General features: G+C 40.4%; 2 protein-coding genes across 3 annotated transcripts; one reads left to right on the forward strand and one right to left on the reverse strand.

Moving 5' to 3' along the window:
* Nucleotides 1–1,347: 1,347 nt before the first annotated feature.
* On the reverse strand, nt 1,348–2,831 carry zgc:112496 (uncharacterized protein LOC541336 homolog). Of its 2 annotated transcripts, none has more exons than XM_054760462.1 (5): nt 2,788–2,831; nt 2,351–2,444; nt 2,124–2,283; nt 1,903–2,055; nt 1,348–1,839 (listed from the first exon to the last, which is right to left on the reverse strand). In XM_054760462.1, the coding sequence occupies exons 2-5, from the start codon at nt 2,378–2,380 to the stop codon at nt 1,664–1,666; spliced, it is 519 nt and encodes a 172-aa protein (XP_054616437.1). In that variant the 5' UTR covers nt 2,381–2,444; nt 2,788–2,831; the 3' UTR covers nt 1,348–1,663. The 2 variants fall into 2 exon arrangements, with proteins under 2 accessions (XP_054616437.1, XP_054616429.1); XM_054760454.1 differs by having other exon boundaries at nt 1,367–1,839; nt 2,558–2,819.
* Nucleotides 2,832–2,836: 5 nt separating this feature from the next.
* Nucleotides 2,837–15,906, forward strand: wdr24 (WD repeat domain 24). Its single transcript, XM_054760386.1, has 11 exons — nt 2,837–3,121; nt 3,494–3,566; nt 5,018–5,502; nt 8,269–8,446; nt 8,558–9,230; nt 9,300–9,412; nt 13,051–13,160; nt 13,230–13,334; nt 13,424–13,761; nt 13,832–14,016; nt 14,838–15,906. The coding sequence occupies exons 3-11, from the start codon at nt 5,022–5,024 to the stop codon at nt 15,004–15,006; spliced, it is 2,352 nt and encodes a 783-aa protein (XP_054616361.1). The 5' UTR covers nt 2,837–3,121; nt 3,494–3,566; nt 5,018–5,021; the 3' UTR covers nt 15,007–15,906.
* The last annotated feature ends 1,713 nt before the right edge of the window (nt 15,907–17,619 follow it).

Genomic DNA, 17,619 nt, shown 5'->3' on the forward strand with positions numbered 1-17,619 from the left:
CGGAACCATTTTATATTGTATATATATGAATATATTTTGTTTTATTTTGTACTGGTCATTGTACTTTGCTTTAATTTGGAAACAATATAAATAAAGAACAATACTGTGGCAACATCCACCAGCTGCTTTTAGGGCTCATGATTATGTTGCGTGTGTTTCCAACTTCCTGTCTAAAATGTAGACTGTGTGATTATTGTTTTCTGGTAATTAGGTAGTCTTCCAAAGTTGTGCCCATTACATTGTGGTGAGTATGCACTCTTGATGCCATTATTTTAAAAATCTCAATTGTTTATGTTTGGCAAAACTTACTGTATATGTCTAGTTACTGATCTATCAAATCTTACCTAATTTGTATGAAGAAGTTTTAAATAATACAACAAAGATGTCATTGTGAGAATAAAATATGGGTAAAACATGTCATTTTGAGAATAAAATAGGAATATCAGATGAAAGAGACGTAATAATTCATTAAATTAAAGCCATAACATGAAGAGAAAAAAATGTGTGATTTTACAAGAATAAATGTGTAATATTAGCCAAAAAACAAAGCTATTTATTATTAAATTGTGTCATTTTACAAGGATAAATTTAGAATACTGTAGCCAATTTCTTTATTATATTGAAGTCATAGTATTAAGAAAAAAATCATGTAATTTTACAAAAATAAAGTTGTAATATTGAAAGAAAAATTTGTCGCTAATGACAAAAAATGTCAACTTCCCAAAAATCATATTTATTATTTTTTCCAAGTTAAATGAGTCAGTATTTTAAATCTCAGCTTGAACACAACGAATTATATATTTTTAATTTTTAACTCTTTAAAAACCATTATGTTTACATACTCATTTGTCCCAAATGACAAAAATTTCAGCTTCCCAAAAACAGCTGTCAACATATTATATATATTCATATTATTTCCATTTTAAATTAATCAGTATTCAGCTTCAGCCTGAAATATACGTATCACATATTCATTATGTTTGTGGTTTTTTTAACCATTTAAAAGCCATTTACATCACTCGTTTTTTTATTTAAAAAATTCTAGATTTAAGTATGTATTACTGGTAGTAGTAGTAGTAATCGTAGTGAGATAGGTCAACGATTGGCAGCAACACTGATTTGAATGCACTTATTTTTTCTGCAGTGTCAGATTTGAAAAGAAAAAAATCCTCACACTTGGGGTCCTAACAACAAAAAATGTCCGCTTCAAAATACTGCTGAAAAATACATATTACTATTTTGTCCCACTTTAAACCTGTAGAAAAAATAGAAAATAAACAAAAATCATGTAATTTTTTAATATAGAAAAACAAAACAAAAGGCAAAGAGAATAAAACAAATTTTACAAGAAAAAAGTAATAATTTTTTAAAAAGAAAAACATCTCATTTTAAGAGTTTAACATTATATTTATACCAGAAAAAGGTCATAATTTAAGAGAATAAAGTTTTAATATTGCAAGAAAAAAACTTCACCACATAATTTTACAAAATGTTTATATTTTCAGAAAAAAAACATTCAATTTTATTATAAACTCAGAAAAAACAGTTCACGTCAGTCATCATGATACCAGAAAAACTTATTTTTTTTAATGTAACAAACTGTGAAAAATGAAACATTTGCAGGACTTCTAGTGAATATGTACCCTGTGGTTCAAAACATATTTCATCTCCTTTTAAGTTTCTTGCTTGGTCTGTCGTCTGCATCGGTGAGGTCTTCCACCACAGTGCCGCCCTTCATGTCCACATCCTTAAGAAGCGGGAGCTGCTGTTGCTTAGCGACCGTCAGCGCCCACAAACAGCGCTCCAGCCTTTGGGGAGTCCAGTCCTGCTGAGGGTCCGCTGGGGGAGAAATTATGATTAGTGCAAAGAGGAGATTCAATTATTCAATTCAAATGTTTCTACCTTTGTTGAGCTTTTTGGTCTTCTCCAGCATCTTGTCCAGATAGAGAGTGTAATGTTTGGCTGTGTATTGTATCGGTGCCAATCCAGGTATGCTCTCCATGGCTTCATCAGACATGAAGGCAGCCTGCTCTGGAGCTCCTGCAGCTAACAGCGCTGCAACAACATCATTGCAATGTCACCCTATTTGTTGACAGCTGTTGCAACACTTGACCTGTGCTAACCTGACGCCGTGGCTGGGCCGATTCCTTTCAGGGTGCTGAGCTCCGCGATGGCCGCCGACACATCCGGCAGGAGGCTGAAGGCCTTTGTGGAACATTTCTCCACAGTGTCCTCGCTGTTGGATCCTACCAGCTGCTGCAGGCGAGGTCGGAACTTGCCTCTCTGCAAGATAAGAACACAGCTGATGCACTGGGAGCCATGATGGTGTTTCATGAACCTGCAGGCTTACAGTCAGCTTCCACTCCATGAGCTTGACCATCTCTGACAGAGTGACATGTTTATCACATCGACTTGATATGACAGTCGGCAGCTCCTCTTGATACCTGAGTGCACACAGTAACATTCCACAACTGTGAGAACGTCTTGGATTTGTTAGTGACAGTGCAGTCAGAATTGAAGTGTTTTTATGCTGAGGTTCTTGGTTGTTGGTTATTACCACTTGTCAAGGTCGAGAAGCTTCCCAGATTTCTTGCTTTTATTAGCCTTGGCCTCCACAACATGCCAGTATTTGCCATGAACACTCCTCCATAAGTCTACATGCTCGCACTCAAACAGTTCACTCATGGCAGTTTGTAAATGAGTTAGTTTTACTATCACAGCGTTATGACATTAATGGTATTAATTAATTGTTTAGGAAAGTTTAAGGCATATAAAACCTGCACAAACCTCTTTTGTGGTTGTGTTTCCGTATTGGCTCAAATCTCGCGAGACTATAGCCTGCTATCATTTCCGGGAGTGCAAGCAGTGAGCAAATTTGCTAATGTTAGCTTCCCCATTTATTTCGTTTTATTAAACTCCCGTACTTCAACATAAAGGGAAATAAGTATTACAGTTATATTAGTGTTTGACCCACGTGTGAAACCGAGAAAGTGCCGTGCGCGTTATGTTGTCATAAAAGTTAGTCTAAGCGCGCTTAGTTTGCTAGCATTAGCATCAGAGTCCCGAGGTAGCTTTATGGCAGTGCAGAGTTGTGCTATTTCTAGCCAACTCCAAAATGAAGGTAAGTGTGTTAAACTTGGGGAATTGGTGTATTTTTACACGAATGCATACTTTAATTTTGCATTCAAAATGACTTTAAAGGGATAAACAAGGTAGGAGGAGACCTGACAGTATCCAAATTATGCAGCAAACTAATATTATAGTTTGTCAGTTTATATGCTAAAACTACAATAAATAAACATGCAGTTGTAATATTTGCTGTTTGAGTAGTTTGCTTTTACTAGGCTAGAATACGAAATGATTTCTTTGCCTCCTGCCTGAAAATCTGTGCCATTGCTCCACAGTTGTATGTTTGCAAGATATGTTGCATACTTTTTGGAATTGTTTTCATTATGCAATATTATTTGCTCATCATTTTCTCAACTATCAACAGATTGCCTCACATGGGAGGCCATGAAGAGCATTCTGGTCTGCTGTAGTAGTTGAGAAGGCCAGCAGCTCACCACGTCAGTACTGCACTCTTTTGTTTATTTACAGCTATTTACCGATAATACTGCACTTATTTTTTCACTAACGCATGTCATTTTACAATAATAAAGATGGAATATTACAAAAATAGACAACATTTACTGAAGTCTGTATGTTTTTAGAAAATAAATAGTAATTAGAGAATACTGTGCCTATGCATGGTATAGCAGAAATCAGCTGATTTCTTTTTAAAATGTAAAAATAAAAATGTAATATAAAAATATAATACTGTATTTACTGTAGTTATCACATTTGATGAAGTCATAGTGCTTGAAAAAACATGTAATTTTACTAATTGAAAAGTTGTAAAGCTGTAGTCAGACAAAAGCATGTAATGTTATGAGAGTAATGGTGTAATATTACCAAAAAAGCCACAATTTTACAAGACAAAAGTCATAATGATGCGAGAAAAAGTTATAGATTAGTAGTATGACAAAAAGACTTTACATTTTACAAGGATAAAGCCATAATATTTCAGAAAAAAATAATTATAGGATAAGGCGAAAAATATACAGTATATAACAGGGGTCACCAACTTGGTGCCCGCAGGCACCAGGTAGCCCCACACGACCACATGAGGTGCCCGCAAGCCTGCTTTTCATTCAAGTTTTCAGTTAATAATGAAAGAACAGTAGAAAGAAATGCATTCTGAAATACAAAATGTGAGTTGTGGACACCAGCATTTTGTTAATGTTCTGGTAAAACAAGCATATTCGCTTTGTTTGGGTTTAAAATAAGCTCTGAAAATAAATGTTACAAAAATGAGTAGCTCTTGGCCATTTTCATTTTCTAAAAGTAGCTCTCACAAGGAAAAACCTTGGTGACCCCTGGTATATAATATAATATAAAAACTTGATTTAATCAAAATAAGTTGTAATATTAGCATGGAAAAAAACATACAGTAACTAACATCACTAGTTCTTGTGAATTCTTGGGCAACTTGAAAAAAAATGTTTTTTAGAATTGAAGTCATGATATTAAGATAGAAAAATCATGTAATTTTACAAGAATAAAGTTTTAATATCACAAGAAAAAAACTTTCTTCGAAAAATGTTATAATTCTAAGAGAATAAAACACATGTTCCAAGAATAGAGTTGTAATATTTGGAGGAAAAAAACATCTCATACAAGTCTAAAATCAGAATTATACTAGAAAAAGGTAATCATTTTAATGGAATTTAAAAAGTTGTAATATTGTTTGAAAAACACCTTACCAGATCATGAAAAGAGAAAAATGTAAATAAATAAATAATATTAATATAATAATATTTAAAATAAAATAATGGATAATAACACAAAGCTTTGTCTTGAAATATATTTAATCTTTAGTTTTTAGCCTTTTTACAAAATAAAATAAGTAAAAATAGAGAGGCCCCCGTATGAGGCCCTTGGTGGACACCCCTGCTGTAAACTAATGTGGTTTCTTTAGGAACATGGAGAAGATGTCCCGGGTCACCACAGCTCTTGGCAGCAGTGCCATCAGCGGTCGAACCATGTTCTGCCACTTGGACGCCCCCGCCAACGCCATCAGTGTGTGCCGTGACGCCACACAAGTGGTGGTGGCCGGCCGTAACATCTTCAAGATCTATGGCCTGGAGGAGGAGCAGTTTGTGGAGAAGCTGAATCTGCGTGTGGGTCGCAAGCCCTCTCTCAACTTCAGCTGCGCTGACGTCATGTGGCACCAAATGGAGGAGAACTTGCTGGCCACCGCTGCTACCAACGGCGCCGTGGTGACGTGGAACCTGGGGAAACCGTCTCGCAACAAGCAGGACCAGCTGTTCACCGAGCACAAGCGTACGGTCAATAAGGTGTGCTTCCACCCCACAGAGGTGTACATGCTGCTGAGCGGCTCGCAGGATGGCTTCATGAAGTGTTTTGACCTGCGCAAGAAGGAGTCTGTTAACACTTTCTCAGGTATTATTATTACATTTTAAACCGCTTATCCTAATGAATGATTGTCTTGTGCAAGGCTTACGTACACTCACTTACTACCTCCTTATGTACAAGTGCACAAACAAGACTTTATTCTCCGTTTTTGGCATCATGCATCGGGGCCAAGAGCCGCAGTGACCGACCAGATCTACCAGATGGAGTCGCAGTGGAACAATGGCGTTTTATAATTCAATCAGGGCTGTTCTTGTTATTGTGGTCACACTAAGAAGTGTTTCTAATACTTTGCTCCTTTGGGGAAACCAAAGTATTAGTAATATCTGTTTAATGCAGTTCAGTTCTACACCGCAAACTGCAACCACAATAACAATCATAAACGCATAGTTTTTGGGGGTTTTTTAAGTGTACAGTATTGGATTTACTTAAACAGTGTGTGTGTGTGTGTTGTGGCTATTGAAAGTAAATTAGTTACTTTAATTAGAAAAAAAGTCCAAAAGTCCATATATAAGTGGTAATATAATGACAATTATAATTTACAATAATGAAGTTGTAATATAAGGCCACACGGTGGCTGAGTGGTTAGCATGTTGGGCACAAGGTCAGGGGATCAGGAAGGCCTGTGTTTGAATCTCCATTAGGCATCTCTGTGTGGAGTTTGAATGTTCTCCCCGTGCGTGCGTGGGTTTTCTCCGGGTACTCCGGTTTCCTCCCACATTGCATGCATGTTATGTTAATTGGAGACTCTAAATTGTCCATAGGTATGAATGTGAGTGTGAATGGTTGTTTGTCTATATGTGCCCTGCCATTGGCTGGCGACCAGTGCAGGGTGGACCCCGCCTCTCCCCTGAAGTCAGCTGGCATAGGCTCCAGCATACCCCCGTAACCCTAATGTGGATAAGCGGCATAGAAAACGGATGGATGGAAGTTTTAATATGAGGGGGTCCTTTTATGACTATCGTCATGAGTTTAAAAAAAAAATCTGAATTGGACTTTATTCTCTAAATATGGTGACTATTTTTAAATAGGACAATACAACTAAAGTCAGAATATTTTGAAATTTCCTTTTTATCTTATGATAAAAGAGTACATTGCATTCATAAACAGTTGTATGCAATAAATGAAATGAGTGCGTTATTGTTTTTAATTAGTCTTAATTTGGAGTACTACGATTTTCACAAATTCACCTGGAAAGAAGGAACATTTTATTTTATTTTATTTTATTTTATTTGCTTTAATAAAACAACTTGGGAAAAAAATTATTTCTTGACTATATTCTCATAAATTAAAATTACAGTACAGTAATTACAGTCGTTCCGGTTCACATTGTGGTTCGAATTTTGTGGCTTCACTCTCACGGTTTTTCAAAGATATTAATTAATAAATCATGTTATTTTGTGGTTGAATATGGCCTACTATTAGTAAAAAAATGTAAAAAAGCATATTAAAGCAAATGTTATGCATTTTTGCCTTAAGTATTTTCAAGAAACTGCTGGCTAAATGAACTAAGATACAAATATCAAGCATTGAAAGATGTTGATGAAATGTAGTATGCTACAATGGTCACTTGGCATCAGTAGTGTTTGTGCAATGTTCGGTGGGACACACAAGCACCAGACTTGATTGCCAGAGCAACAGGTGACTGCCTCCTACCACCCAGCATACCCAGTCCCACACATGCAGGACGGGCCTCCACCACCGGAGAGCCACCGGCCCCCACAGAGGGAAGAACCAAGACCGGCCTCCAAAGACTCAAGGCACAGAGGGGCAGGGGACCCTGTGTCCCAGACCCACAATCCAGATCCCGAGCCGCAAGGAACGCAGACCGCTAGGGAGCATGAAAACATGAGGCCCGCCTCCTCCCCCTACCACAACGGCCGGACGACCCCAGCAAGCCAGGCAAAGGAGCAGGTGAGGGGAAAAACCAGCAAATGAGCAAGCAGGCAGACGAACGGGCGAGCAGTAGGGCAACCCACCACACAGCGCCGGCCGACACCCGCCGGGCAGCAAATTACTGGAGAGAGAGTGCCGTGCCTGCAAGCCGCAGGGAGGCCGAGCAACATAGCCGAGAGGCGAGACCAGCCGCTGACCAGCTGCCGACCAGCCGCCGGGCCCCAGCAGCCACCATGAGCCAGACTGCCTTCCTGCACTCAGAACCAACCACGCACTGCCCGGCCACTGGAGTGACACCCCCGACAAGCCTGCAGCTAGATGAGGGAACACATTTATAATAACATGCACGAGTCTTATTTATGTTGTAAATGGCTTTTATTTTGTCTACTATGTTGGGTAATACCAGTGTAAAGGTGACGGTCATGGTGTTAATTCGTGTCAAGAGGGCTCTAATGTTACAAACCATATTTAGAAGTTTGTAAACAGGTTTCCTATCCTCTTACCGAGGAAAGTATTTATTTATAAATAAGAAATCCTACTTCACGGAAATTCACCTATCACAGTCAGGTCTGAAACCAATTAACCACATTGAAGGAGGGATTATTGTACTTTATTTTCATAGTATTTTTACTTATTTCTCCTAATTACAACTCATGAATATACAAGAATAAAGTCTTACTATGAGGGCAAAACTTGTAATTTTACAATAAAGTCAAAATGTGTTATTCTTTATTCTTGAATATGGCGTGAGGTTTTTCACTAATTCAGTTGGATGGAAGCAGCATTTAATGTAATTTAATTAAATTCAATGTAATAATTATAAACCCTGGAGGGAAATATTTTTGTCAGCACCACTAAATATGCTATCTTTTATTAAAAAGTGCGATGTCTTTCCTGCAGGCCAGTCAGAGAGTGTGCGGGACGTTCAGTTCAGCATGAAGGATTATTTCACATTCGCTGCTTCTTTTGAGAATGGAAACGTCCAGCTGTGGGACATCAGACGGCCCGACCGCTACGAGCGAATGTTCACCGCCCACACGGGCCCGGTATTCTGCTGTGACTGGCACCCTGATGACAGGTAACAATAAACTCTTTCTACCTCTTTTGCAAGATTGAATTGAATCTATTAAAACACTTTCTTCTAATGGAGGTGTAATTATTTTGAAATGGCATTGATGTTCCATGTCAGGGGCTGGTTGGCCACAGGAGGCAGAGATAAGATGGTGAAGGTGTGGGACATGACTACAAATCGTGCCAAAGAGGTCTACTGCGTCCAAACCATCGCCTCAGTGGCACGAGTCAAGTGGCGTCCAGAGAGGAAGTTCCACCTGGCCACCTGCTCCATGATGGTGGATCACAACATCTACGTGTGGGATGTGCGAAGACCGTTCATCCCCTTCGCCACCTTTGAGGAGCACAAAGACGTGACCACTGGTATTGTATGGCGCCACCAGCACGACCCTCACTTCCTGCTGTCGGGCTCAAAGGACAGCACGCTCTACCAGCACATGTTCAAGGACGCTACACGGCCTGTGAATAAGGCCAACCCTGAAGGTCTCTGCTTTGGCCTTTTTGGTGACTTGGCCTTTGCAGCCAAAGAGAGTCTAATCAGCGGTGATGCCAACAGAAAGCCTTACCCCGGAGGTGACCGCCGCTACCCCATCTTTTTCTTCAAGAGGCCCGACCCGACAGAACAGTTCGCCCATGTGTCAAGTGCCCTCGCTGTCTTTGAGACGGACTTGGACAGTAACCGCATGGACTGGTTTGTGAAGACGGCACAACTCTACCTCCTCAGTGGAAAGCCCTTTGCCGAGCTGTGTGATCACAACGCCAATGTGGCTCGCCAGCTCAAAAGACCTCAGGTACGACAATAATGACACAAGCGGTGACCACATCTTTTTTTACACAGCTGCTTTTATTTTGATTGACAGGTTTCCACAACATGGACCATGCTGAGGATCATGTTCTCCGACCCAGCAAACATCACTACTCCTGGGCTGAACCACAACCTCAGTAAACTGGGCACCTTACCTCTAATGAGCAGGTTTGTTATTTACAATTACCATAATGACCTGAATATAAGACGACACGTTGTTTCCAAGATAAAATAACTGGTAACTGCAAAAAAAAAAAATGTCTTGCTTGACAGTTGTTTTATGACTCTTCTTCACTGATCAGTAAGGGTGTCACGACTTGGCGAGATTAAAACAGGGCGAGATTTCTCGTTTGTAAAAAGCTATCTCGTGAGAACACAGCAGCCAGAAGCCAATCAGACTGTGAACTATGGCATGGCTACTATGAATGATAATACTATACAGTAATATGTAAGTGGCAGTGTGCAAGTCATTATTGGAAGCGCACATGAAGTGCTTTGTGCACAGGACCTACCTTGGTATTCCCAGTGTCAGCGAGTGATGTGTGGATGTTTTTTTTTTTCCAATGTCACTAGATTTATCAGATCAAAACGCATAAATGTTCGGACTTGTCTGCACCCTTAATCACCGTTACCATTAATCACCATCAACATTAATAATGGCAGCACCGGGTCTGCTCGAAGCAGGTGGCCAACTACAGTGCACCATGGCGGCCACAGTAGGTGCCTCCCTGCACCTGCCCTCCCCTCTGTACTCTGGTTCTTCTGACCTCTGCCTGGAGCATGAAGGTGTAATGTGGCAACCATAACTCCGCTTCATAACACACCTCATACGTACAATTTAGTGGTCGCTATATTTAGCAAGTAAGGGTGCTCATTGAAAGTGAAAGACAGGAAGTGTTTCTTGCATCATGCATTTATTCAGTAGTTAAATACAAGCATTCCACAAAGGTGAGGTATCCGCCATGCAGGCTCTCCACCTCTGATTGTGAAGCAGACACACTCCTCCTTCGCCAGGCAGCACCCGCCTTCCTGGTGAAGCACACATGGGTGTCCAAAGTGTGGCCCAGGGGCCATCTGTGGAACGTGGCTCATTGCAGAAATAAAATAAGATAAAAATAATAACAGAACGAATTGCCTTTGAGAAAATACATGTCACAAATGCCAATTCCACCATTTACAGAGTGAAAGATGACATATTAAAGGAAATATTGGATTATTATGATATAATGTATTATTATATATGATCATTACAGTGTTTTATTTGAGCTAAAAAAATGTAGGGAATATTGTTTAACGTCAATTTGTAGGGCAATAAACATTTCAAATAAGGCCAACCCTGAAGGTCTCCTACATGGTTTTGTGACTCAGTTAAATAAAAAAGTTTTTGTCCGATCCCATTTTTTCATTTTACCTTTCTTAAAAATAATGTTGAAGTCTTGTCTCGACTCATGGACCCAATTTTGTCTTGTGAGTTGGGTGTCTTGTGACACCCCGACTGATCAGCATTATCTTCAAATTATAACTCCTCTATTGTTTGCTAACTTGCCAACAACCTTTAAGATACTTTTTCCAGTGTAGTGGCTGCATGTCACTGTATGTATGAGTGACATGACAAAAAGCTTGCTTAGAGAGAGACGTCATCTGCCGCCACCTGTTGTAAATATCTAGAATCTGAATATAATACGAGCCATATTTTTCAGCCTTTTTTTCTCTGGAGAAATACTGTCTTATACAGACCCTTTCCAAAAAATTTGAATGTCATGGAAAAGTTGTTTAATTTCCATAATTCCATTCAAAAAGTTAAACTTTCGTAGATTATAGATTCAGGGCCTATAATTTAAACGATTTCAAGTGTTTATTTTTACGTAATTTGGGCTTCCAGCTCATAAAACCCACGAAAACAGGAATTCAAAAAATTAGACTACTGAAGAAATCACCATTTACTTCTCAGTTTTTGCAGGAAAAAAAAGAAAGAAATAAGGATCATATCAAATCAATCAAAATATGGTACTTTCAAAACGATATGTCAATCTTCAATACTTGGTTGGGAATCCCTTTGCCTTAATCACTGCCTCGATGCGACGTGGCATTGAAGCAATCAGCCTGTGGCATTGCCTGGGAGTTATGGAAGCCCAGATTTCCTTGATGCTTGCTGTCAGCTCTTCTTTGTTGTTGGGTCTGGTGCCCCTCATTTTCCTCTTGAGAACACCCCATAGATTCTCAATGGGGTTTAGGTCCGGTGAGTTGGCTGGCCAGTCAAGCACTGTGATGGCATGGGCATCAAACCAGGTTTTGGTGCTTCTGGCGGTATGGGCAGGGGCCAGGTCCTGCTGGAAGATGAAATCTGCATCTCCATACAGATCCTCAGCAGAAGGAATCATGAAGTCCTCTAAAACATTCTGGTAGACTGTTGCGGTGACCTTGGATTTAAAAAAGCAGAGTTTACCAACACCTGCACCGGACATTGCACCCCAAATCATGACGGACTGTGGATATTTCACACTGGACCTCAGGCAGCTTGGGTTCTGTTCCTCACCCGTCTTCCTCCAAACCCGACAGTTGTAGCCCATCTCCCGGATGCGTCTGAATGTGGTGGTTTTTGAAGCTGTTTGAAGCATTGAAGCATCAATTATGGTCTTCCCCATATTGAACCCAACTGAGACAATTGAACCAAACTGAAGCAATTTAATGACACCTGGGGAAGCCTGTGCAGGTGATTTGAGTTTAGTAGATGATTAGTGTGTGACACTCAGTTTGAAACATTCATGCCCTGCAAAATTTGGGCTGATTTCTTCACAGTATTCAAATTTTTTGAATTCCTGTTTTCATGGGTTTGATGAGCTGGAAGCCCAAATTATGTAAAAATAAACAAATAAATACTTGAAATCGTTTAAATTGTGGGCCCTGAATCTATAATCTATGAAAGTTTAACTTTTTGAATGGAATTATGGAAATTAAATAACTTTTCCATGACATTCAAATTTTTTGGAAAGGGTCTGTATTTGTATAAATACAGTAATTGCAAACCTTTTCTGGTCAAGTTGAAGTAATCTGTTCCAGGGTCAAACCGTTGCCATCATAAGACTATACTTTATTAAGTGTACAGGCAGTGTTTTTAACATTTTACTGCATGACGTTTTAGCATTCTTAAGTATCTCTGATGATGTGGGGACAAACATGTAGAGCAGGGGTCTCCAACGTGTGGCCCGGGGCGCCATTTGTGGCCCGTAACTCATTTATTATTGGCCCACGACACCTTGTAGAAATGTAGTTAAACAGTAAAAATAAAAGCAAAAATAGGAAAAATTGAGCAAAAAGGCACAATGTAAAATGTAAAAAAAAAAAAAAAAAAAAAGAAGATCAAATGTTGATAGTAATCATTAATAAGAAAGCTTTGGTTTTAAATAATTGTAAATGCTTTTTTAGTCTTTTTATGATATATAAATGATATATACATACTGTATACACCATACAGTATATAAAATGTCAAAGTGGTCCCTGGCATCCTTTGATTTTTCTGTATGCGGAGAAAAAGGTTTGGACACCCCTGATGTAGAGGGTTTTCAGTTGTATCTGGGAGGTGACTCACATCATGTTAACACAAAACATAGCTGAGTTTGCCATGCACATTACACTCTTTTATTATTGGTGTTGACTTACTGTCACTTTAGCCATATTGTACTGAGCAGCCAGGACAGCAATTTCCTGTTCTGTGGTCATCATCACACTTCTCTTTGCCATTATGGTACGCCTGTGTTGTGGTGACACAAAAAAGCCAAAAGGCCACATGAGGATGTTGTTTTCAGTTTCAGCATGAAGGAGATTGGCAATGAGAGCAGACTGGAGCGCAGCAAAGGAGACAACAGACAGGACAACGTCCACTTGGAGCCTGAAAACATCAGCAACAATAATGAAGGTTAGATGTAGACCTGCACTTGTTCATATGTCTTTATGCTGATGTCTGAGTACAATCATGTGACTTCAGAAAATGAGGAGACTGAGGGCAGCGAGGGCCAGGCTGAATACATGTTTGGAGATGCTGAGCTAGATGATGATGACCTTTATACCATGGAACATGACAACCAGACAGGTCAGCCTCATCTGTCATCATGCATACAACCTTCTAGTCCTTATAGTGGAATATGGTGTCCATATAGATGTATCTACTGGTCTTTACAGAGGAACAGGAGTGCACTCTCCCCCAGGAGGCTTTCCAGCTGCGTCACGACATCCTGGACAACCCGTCCGCTCCCGAGCACCTTCAGCAAGACAAGGCCGACTCGCCGCACGTCAGCGGTAACGAGGCTGAGGTCACGTGTCTGACACCCATCGAGTCCTTCTCCCTCATCTCTATCTCCCAGCCTCTGTTCACGCCCCATCTGCCCGCCAGCTTCTTTTGCCCCATCGTGCGCGAGATGCTGAGCTACTATGCCGAGCAAGGCGACGTGCAGATGGCCGTGTCTGTGCTCATTGTCTTGGGAGAGCGGATACGTAAAGAAATTGATGACCTCACCCAGGTATCTGGCACTCTGACAGAAGGACTGCAACAGCATGTCAGAATATTCATTATTTTGTTTTGCCTTTTAGGAGCACTGGTACATGTCCTATATCGACCTGCTGCAGCGTTTTGAGCTGTGGAACGTGTCCAACGAGGTCATCAAGTTGAGTATGTGCAGCGCCATCACTTGTCTGAATCAGACGTCGACTACACTGCACATCAACTGCAGCAACTGTAAACGGCCAATGAACAACAGGGGCTGGATTTGTGACAGGTACCAACATAATCACCTCCATAGAATAGTATTTTTAAACCATTTAAATAAGTCACAGAGCTCCCTACATAGTGTATTGGAAGTATGGTGGCCAAAATCTAGCCTTGATGCTGGAATTTAGAATTTAAGCCGTATTGGGAATACACTGTTTGTGTGTGTGTGTGCGTGCATGTGTGTGAAGCTTTAATGCTAATGAGCTGTGTTTGTCCACATTGACTGTGTGGCTCCAAGAAGTGCTATTGTGCACTTCGTTTGAAACACTTTCTTAAATTTAGAGTAAGTAAATTGGAGAGGCTAACTAGTTAGCTCGGTAGCATGCTATGCTAGCTGCAGCTGTCTTTTGTCCCTGCAGTGATTCTGTAGCCTGTGCAATGTGATGTAAACAAAGAATAATAAAGTGTAAAAGTAACTATAGGGGTGTTATTTCATGTCTGCAGGGTGCTAATAATGTTAAAACCCGTATTTAGAAAGTCATAAACAGGTTTTCTATGCTCTATGAAAATATTCTGCTTATTAATATTGAATCCTACTTCGTGGAAATTCACTTATCACGATCGGATCTGGAACCAATTAACTGTGATAAACAAGTGACCACTGTATAGGGGACCTTTTAAATAACCTCATGATGACATTGGGCTCTGCAATGGGCTGGCGAACAGTCCAAGGTGTACCCCGCCTGTCGCTCAAAGTCAACTGGAATAGATTCCAGCATACCTCCACGACCCTAGTGAGGATAAGCGGCATAGAAAAAGAATGGATTGATGGATGGATGGGGATATTGGTCTGCATGTTGTGACAGAAGTGCCGCTTGTGTCCTCTAGGTGTCACCAGTGTGCCAGTGTGTGCGCCGTGTGCCACCATGTGGTGAAGGGACTGTTTGTGTGGTGCCAGGGCTGCAGCCATGGTGGTCACCTGGAACACATCATTAACTGGCTCAAGGGCAGTGCCCACTGCCCCGCAGGTTGCGGACACATGTGTGAGTACACCTGAATTCACCACGGACAGCCCCCACCCACACACACCAGCTTCGATCACACTGTCACACACACAGCCTGCCTTTCTAATGACCTGGATGAATGAGAATATTCACAGGCATAGACCTGAATGACTGAAGGTACAATCCCAAAATAAATCATGTTTGTATTTGAATCTAAGGATTTGTATATAAACAAATTATTTTTTCACATGCCTTGAGCATTTTACATAAACACCGTATACACCGTATACACCGTATACACCTTATACACCGTAAATTCCGGTACGTAAGCTGCACTGGTATATAAGCCGCACCCACTAAATTTAGAGCAAAAAAAGATTTGTACAAATATAAAGCCGCACCAGACTATAAGCCACAGGTGTGCATGTCATAAAATGGAATATTTTGTGCATAGAAAGATTTTTTGAACTTTGAATAAAATAAATGCTTTTGTGGTGCAACACAGCTATTTAAAAAGTGCAAAACAGTACACGACTAGTTAAAATAGTGCACTATTCGGCATGTAACGTAGAAAACAGCAGCCTACCAGAAAAGTCATTCATCGCCGCCCTTTTGGGAACTAAAACCACTTGTTTTCTGTCATTAGAGGTGTAATTCACATTTGCACCACTAGATGGTACTCAAGTATAGTATACCTATGTGAGCCACATTAGTTTGAGACAAGAAGTTGCCTGTATGCATGTTGCTGGCAGAGTTGCAAGCTGTTGACAGTAAAAGATGTTTAAGATCACCCATGTTGTTGCTCTTTATGTTTCAAGAAAACATCACATCTTCCTCTTCCGTGTCAGAATTGAACAGCGTCATAATTCCTTTGTCACACATGTCGTCGGTCTCTCTCTCTTTCGGTGTCGCTCTGTGTCCTCCTCTTCATCTGGCAGTAGTCTTCCCTTCGAAACCCGTTGGTGATAGTGTTTTTTTTTTACACTGCTCCGTGCTGTAAGGTCCACCGACAGATTTGTGCAAAAGTGAAGGAGCCTTCCACTCAACTTGGAGTGCCACTTAAATGCATGATTCACACTGATGTCGAATGGCTGCAAATACTTTGTTGTTGCCCCAGGACTCAGAGCTGAAATTGTTTTTGTCCTCTTGATGGTGGCTTTCACAGAATCTGTTATATGGGCCCTAATGTCATATTTCATGATCGCTTTCAGATCAAAAGCAGCATCATATGTGTGTTTACCATGATGGAAGATTGTGATTACCAGGTTGTCACTGTGCTTGTGCAGAACACGTCTACATTCGGGCAACCTCCGTGATGAAGAGTGCATGTGCACAACGCGTCTACATTCCAGTACAATTGGTGGCATTATGCTGGTTGCCACTCGACTCGCCCCACCCGCAAGAAGAAGAAAACACAACACCACCATGCAGACATGTCCGCGGTGTACGGAGGTGAAGTTAGTTTCACGTTGTATATTCAGCTGCGTAGCTACAGCGGTAGTTTCCTCTCACTGTGCCCGGAGTGCTGCGTCATGGTGCAGGGAGCTCGCACGGGAAGTACCGCTCTAACCACCGGTTGTTTATAATAGGGACCGCACAAACACTACTGAACATGTCGAAACGGCGGCGAAAAACCTTGGAAACTCCTCTGTTACAGAGCGTGAATGGTTCGCTTAGTTTAGTTAGTGCATCTGTGTTTGTGTGCGACTCAGGCTGGATGACTATATTGGATGAGTATGTTTTCACTGTGTTGTTTTTTACCGCTTTAATGTCAGGACCATTTAACAATGCCCACTAACGACGTGCAGGTTCTGAATGGGAAAAAAAACGAGAGGCATGTTTATCTTGCACCCAGCGCGTATCAACCGTCAATTGCCATTCTCAACACAACACGTTCCGGCCTTCAAAATCAGAGCGCTCTTTGTCACATTTGTCTAATTGTGTAAACAAAATAAGGGTGTCATTCAAATATCTTACATTAATAAGGCGATTGGAATTACATCTGTGACTCCATCTTCCTTAGTCACAAGCACAGGCATTACAGTTTGTTGAAGATTTTGTAGCAATATGTGCTGAGGCTGACATCCCATTAGAAAAGTTAGCTAAGCTACATCCATTTCTCAATTACTGGACAAAATGGGCCAACGATGTACTGCATCAATAAATGCAAGGATTTTTGCATTTTATTTACAAACCCAAATAGCACACACTCTATGCTGGTAAAATCAGTGGAAAAGGTAAAACGGAATTTGGGAAAAAATCTAACGGATTTCATCGGGCCCGAAGAGAGATGTGTTAAAAAAAAAAAAAAAAGTCATATTCTAAATGACACCACAAATTGATCTATAACAATGTCAAAATGAATCCTACCCTAAAAGTACGCCCATTTTTTCCAATTTTATCTTTTATTGGATGGACTTTTATTGGATTAGGGACCTGACTCACAGAGGTTTGTTACAAAAGCCAAACAATATTGTTGGTCATGCTGGGTAGAAAAAAAAAAGGAAATTCAGCAATATTTTGGTTGCATTATGTTTAATGCTTTGAAGAGCCATTTTCATAACCATATTCAACTGCACAAATTCATGTTCGTAACAAAAGCTTATTATTGAAAACACAAACAAAAAATAGGATCGGTATCGGATCGGCAAGACTATGAAAAAAAA

The sequence above is a fragment of the Dunckerocampus dactyliophorus genome, chromosome 2 (assembly GCF_027744805.1).
Source record: "Dunckerocampus dactyliophorus isolate RoL2022-P2 chromosome 2, RoL_Ddac_1.1, whole genome shotgun sequence".
NCBI lineage: Eukaryota > Metazoa > Chordata > Actinopteri > Syngnathiformes > Syngnathidae > Dunckerocampus > Dunckerocampus dactyliophorus.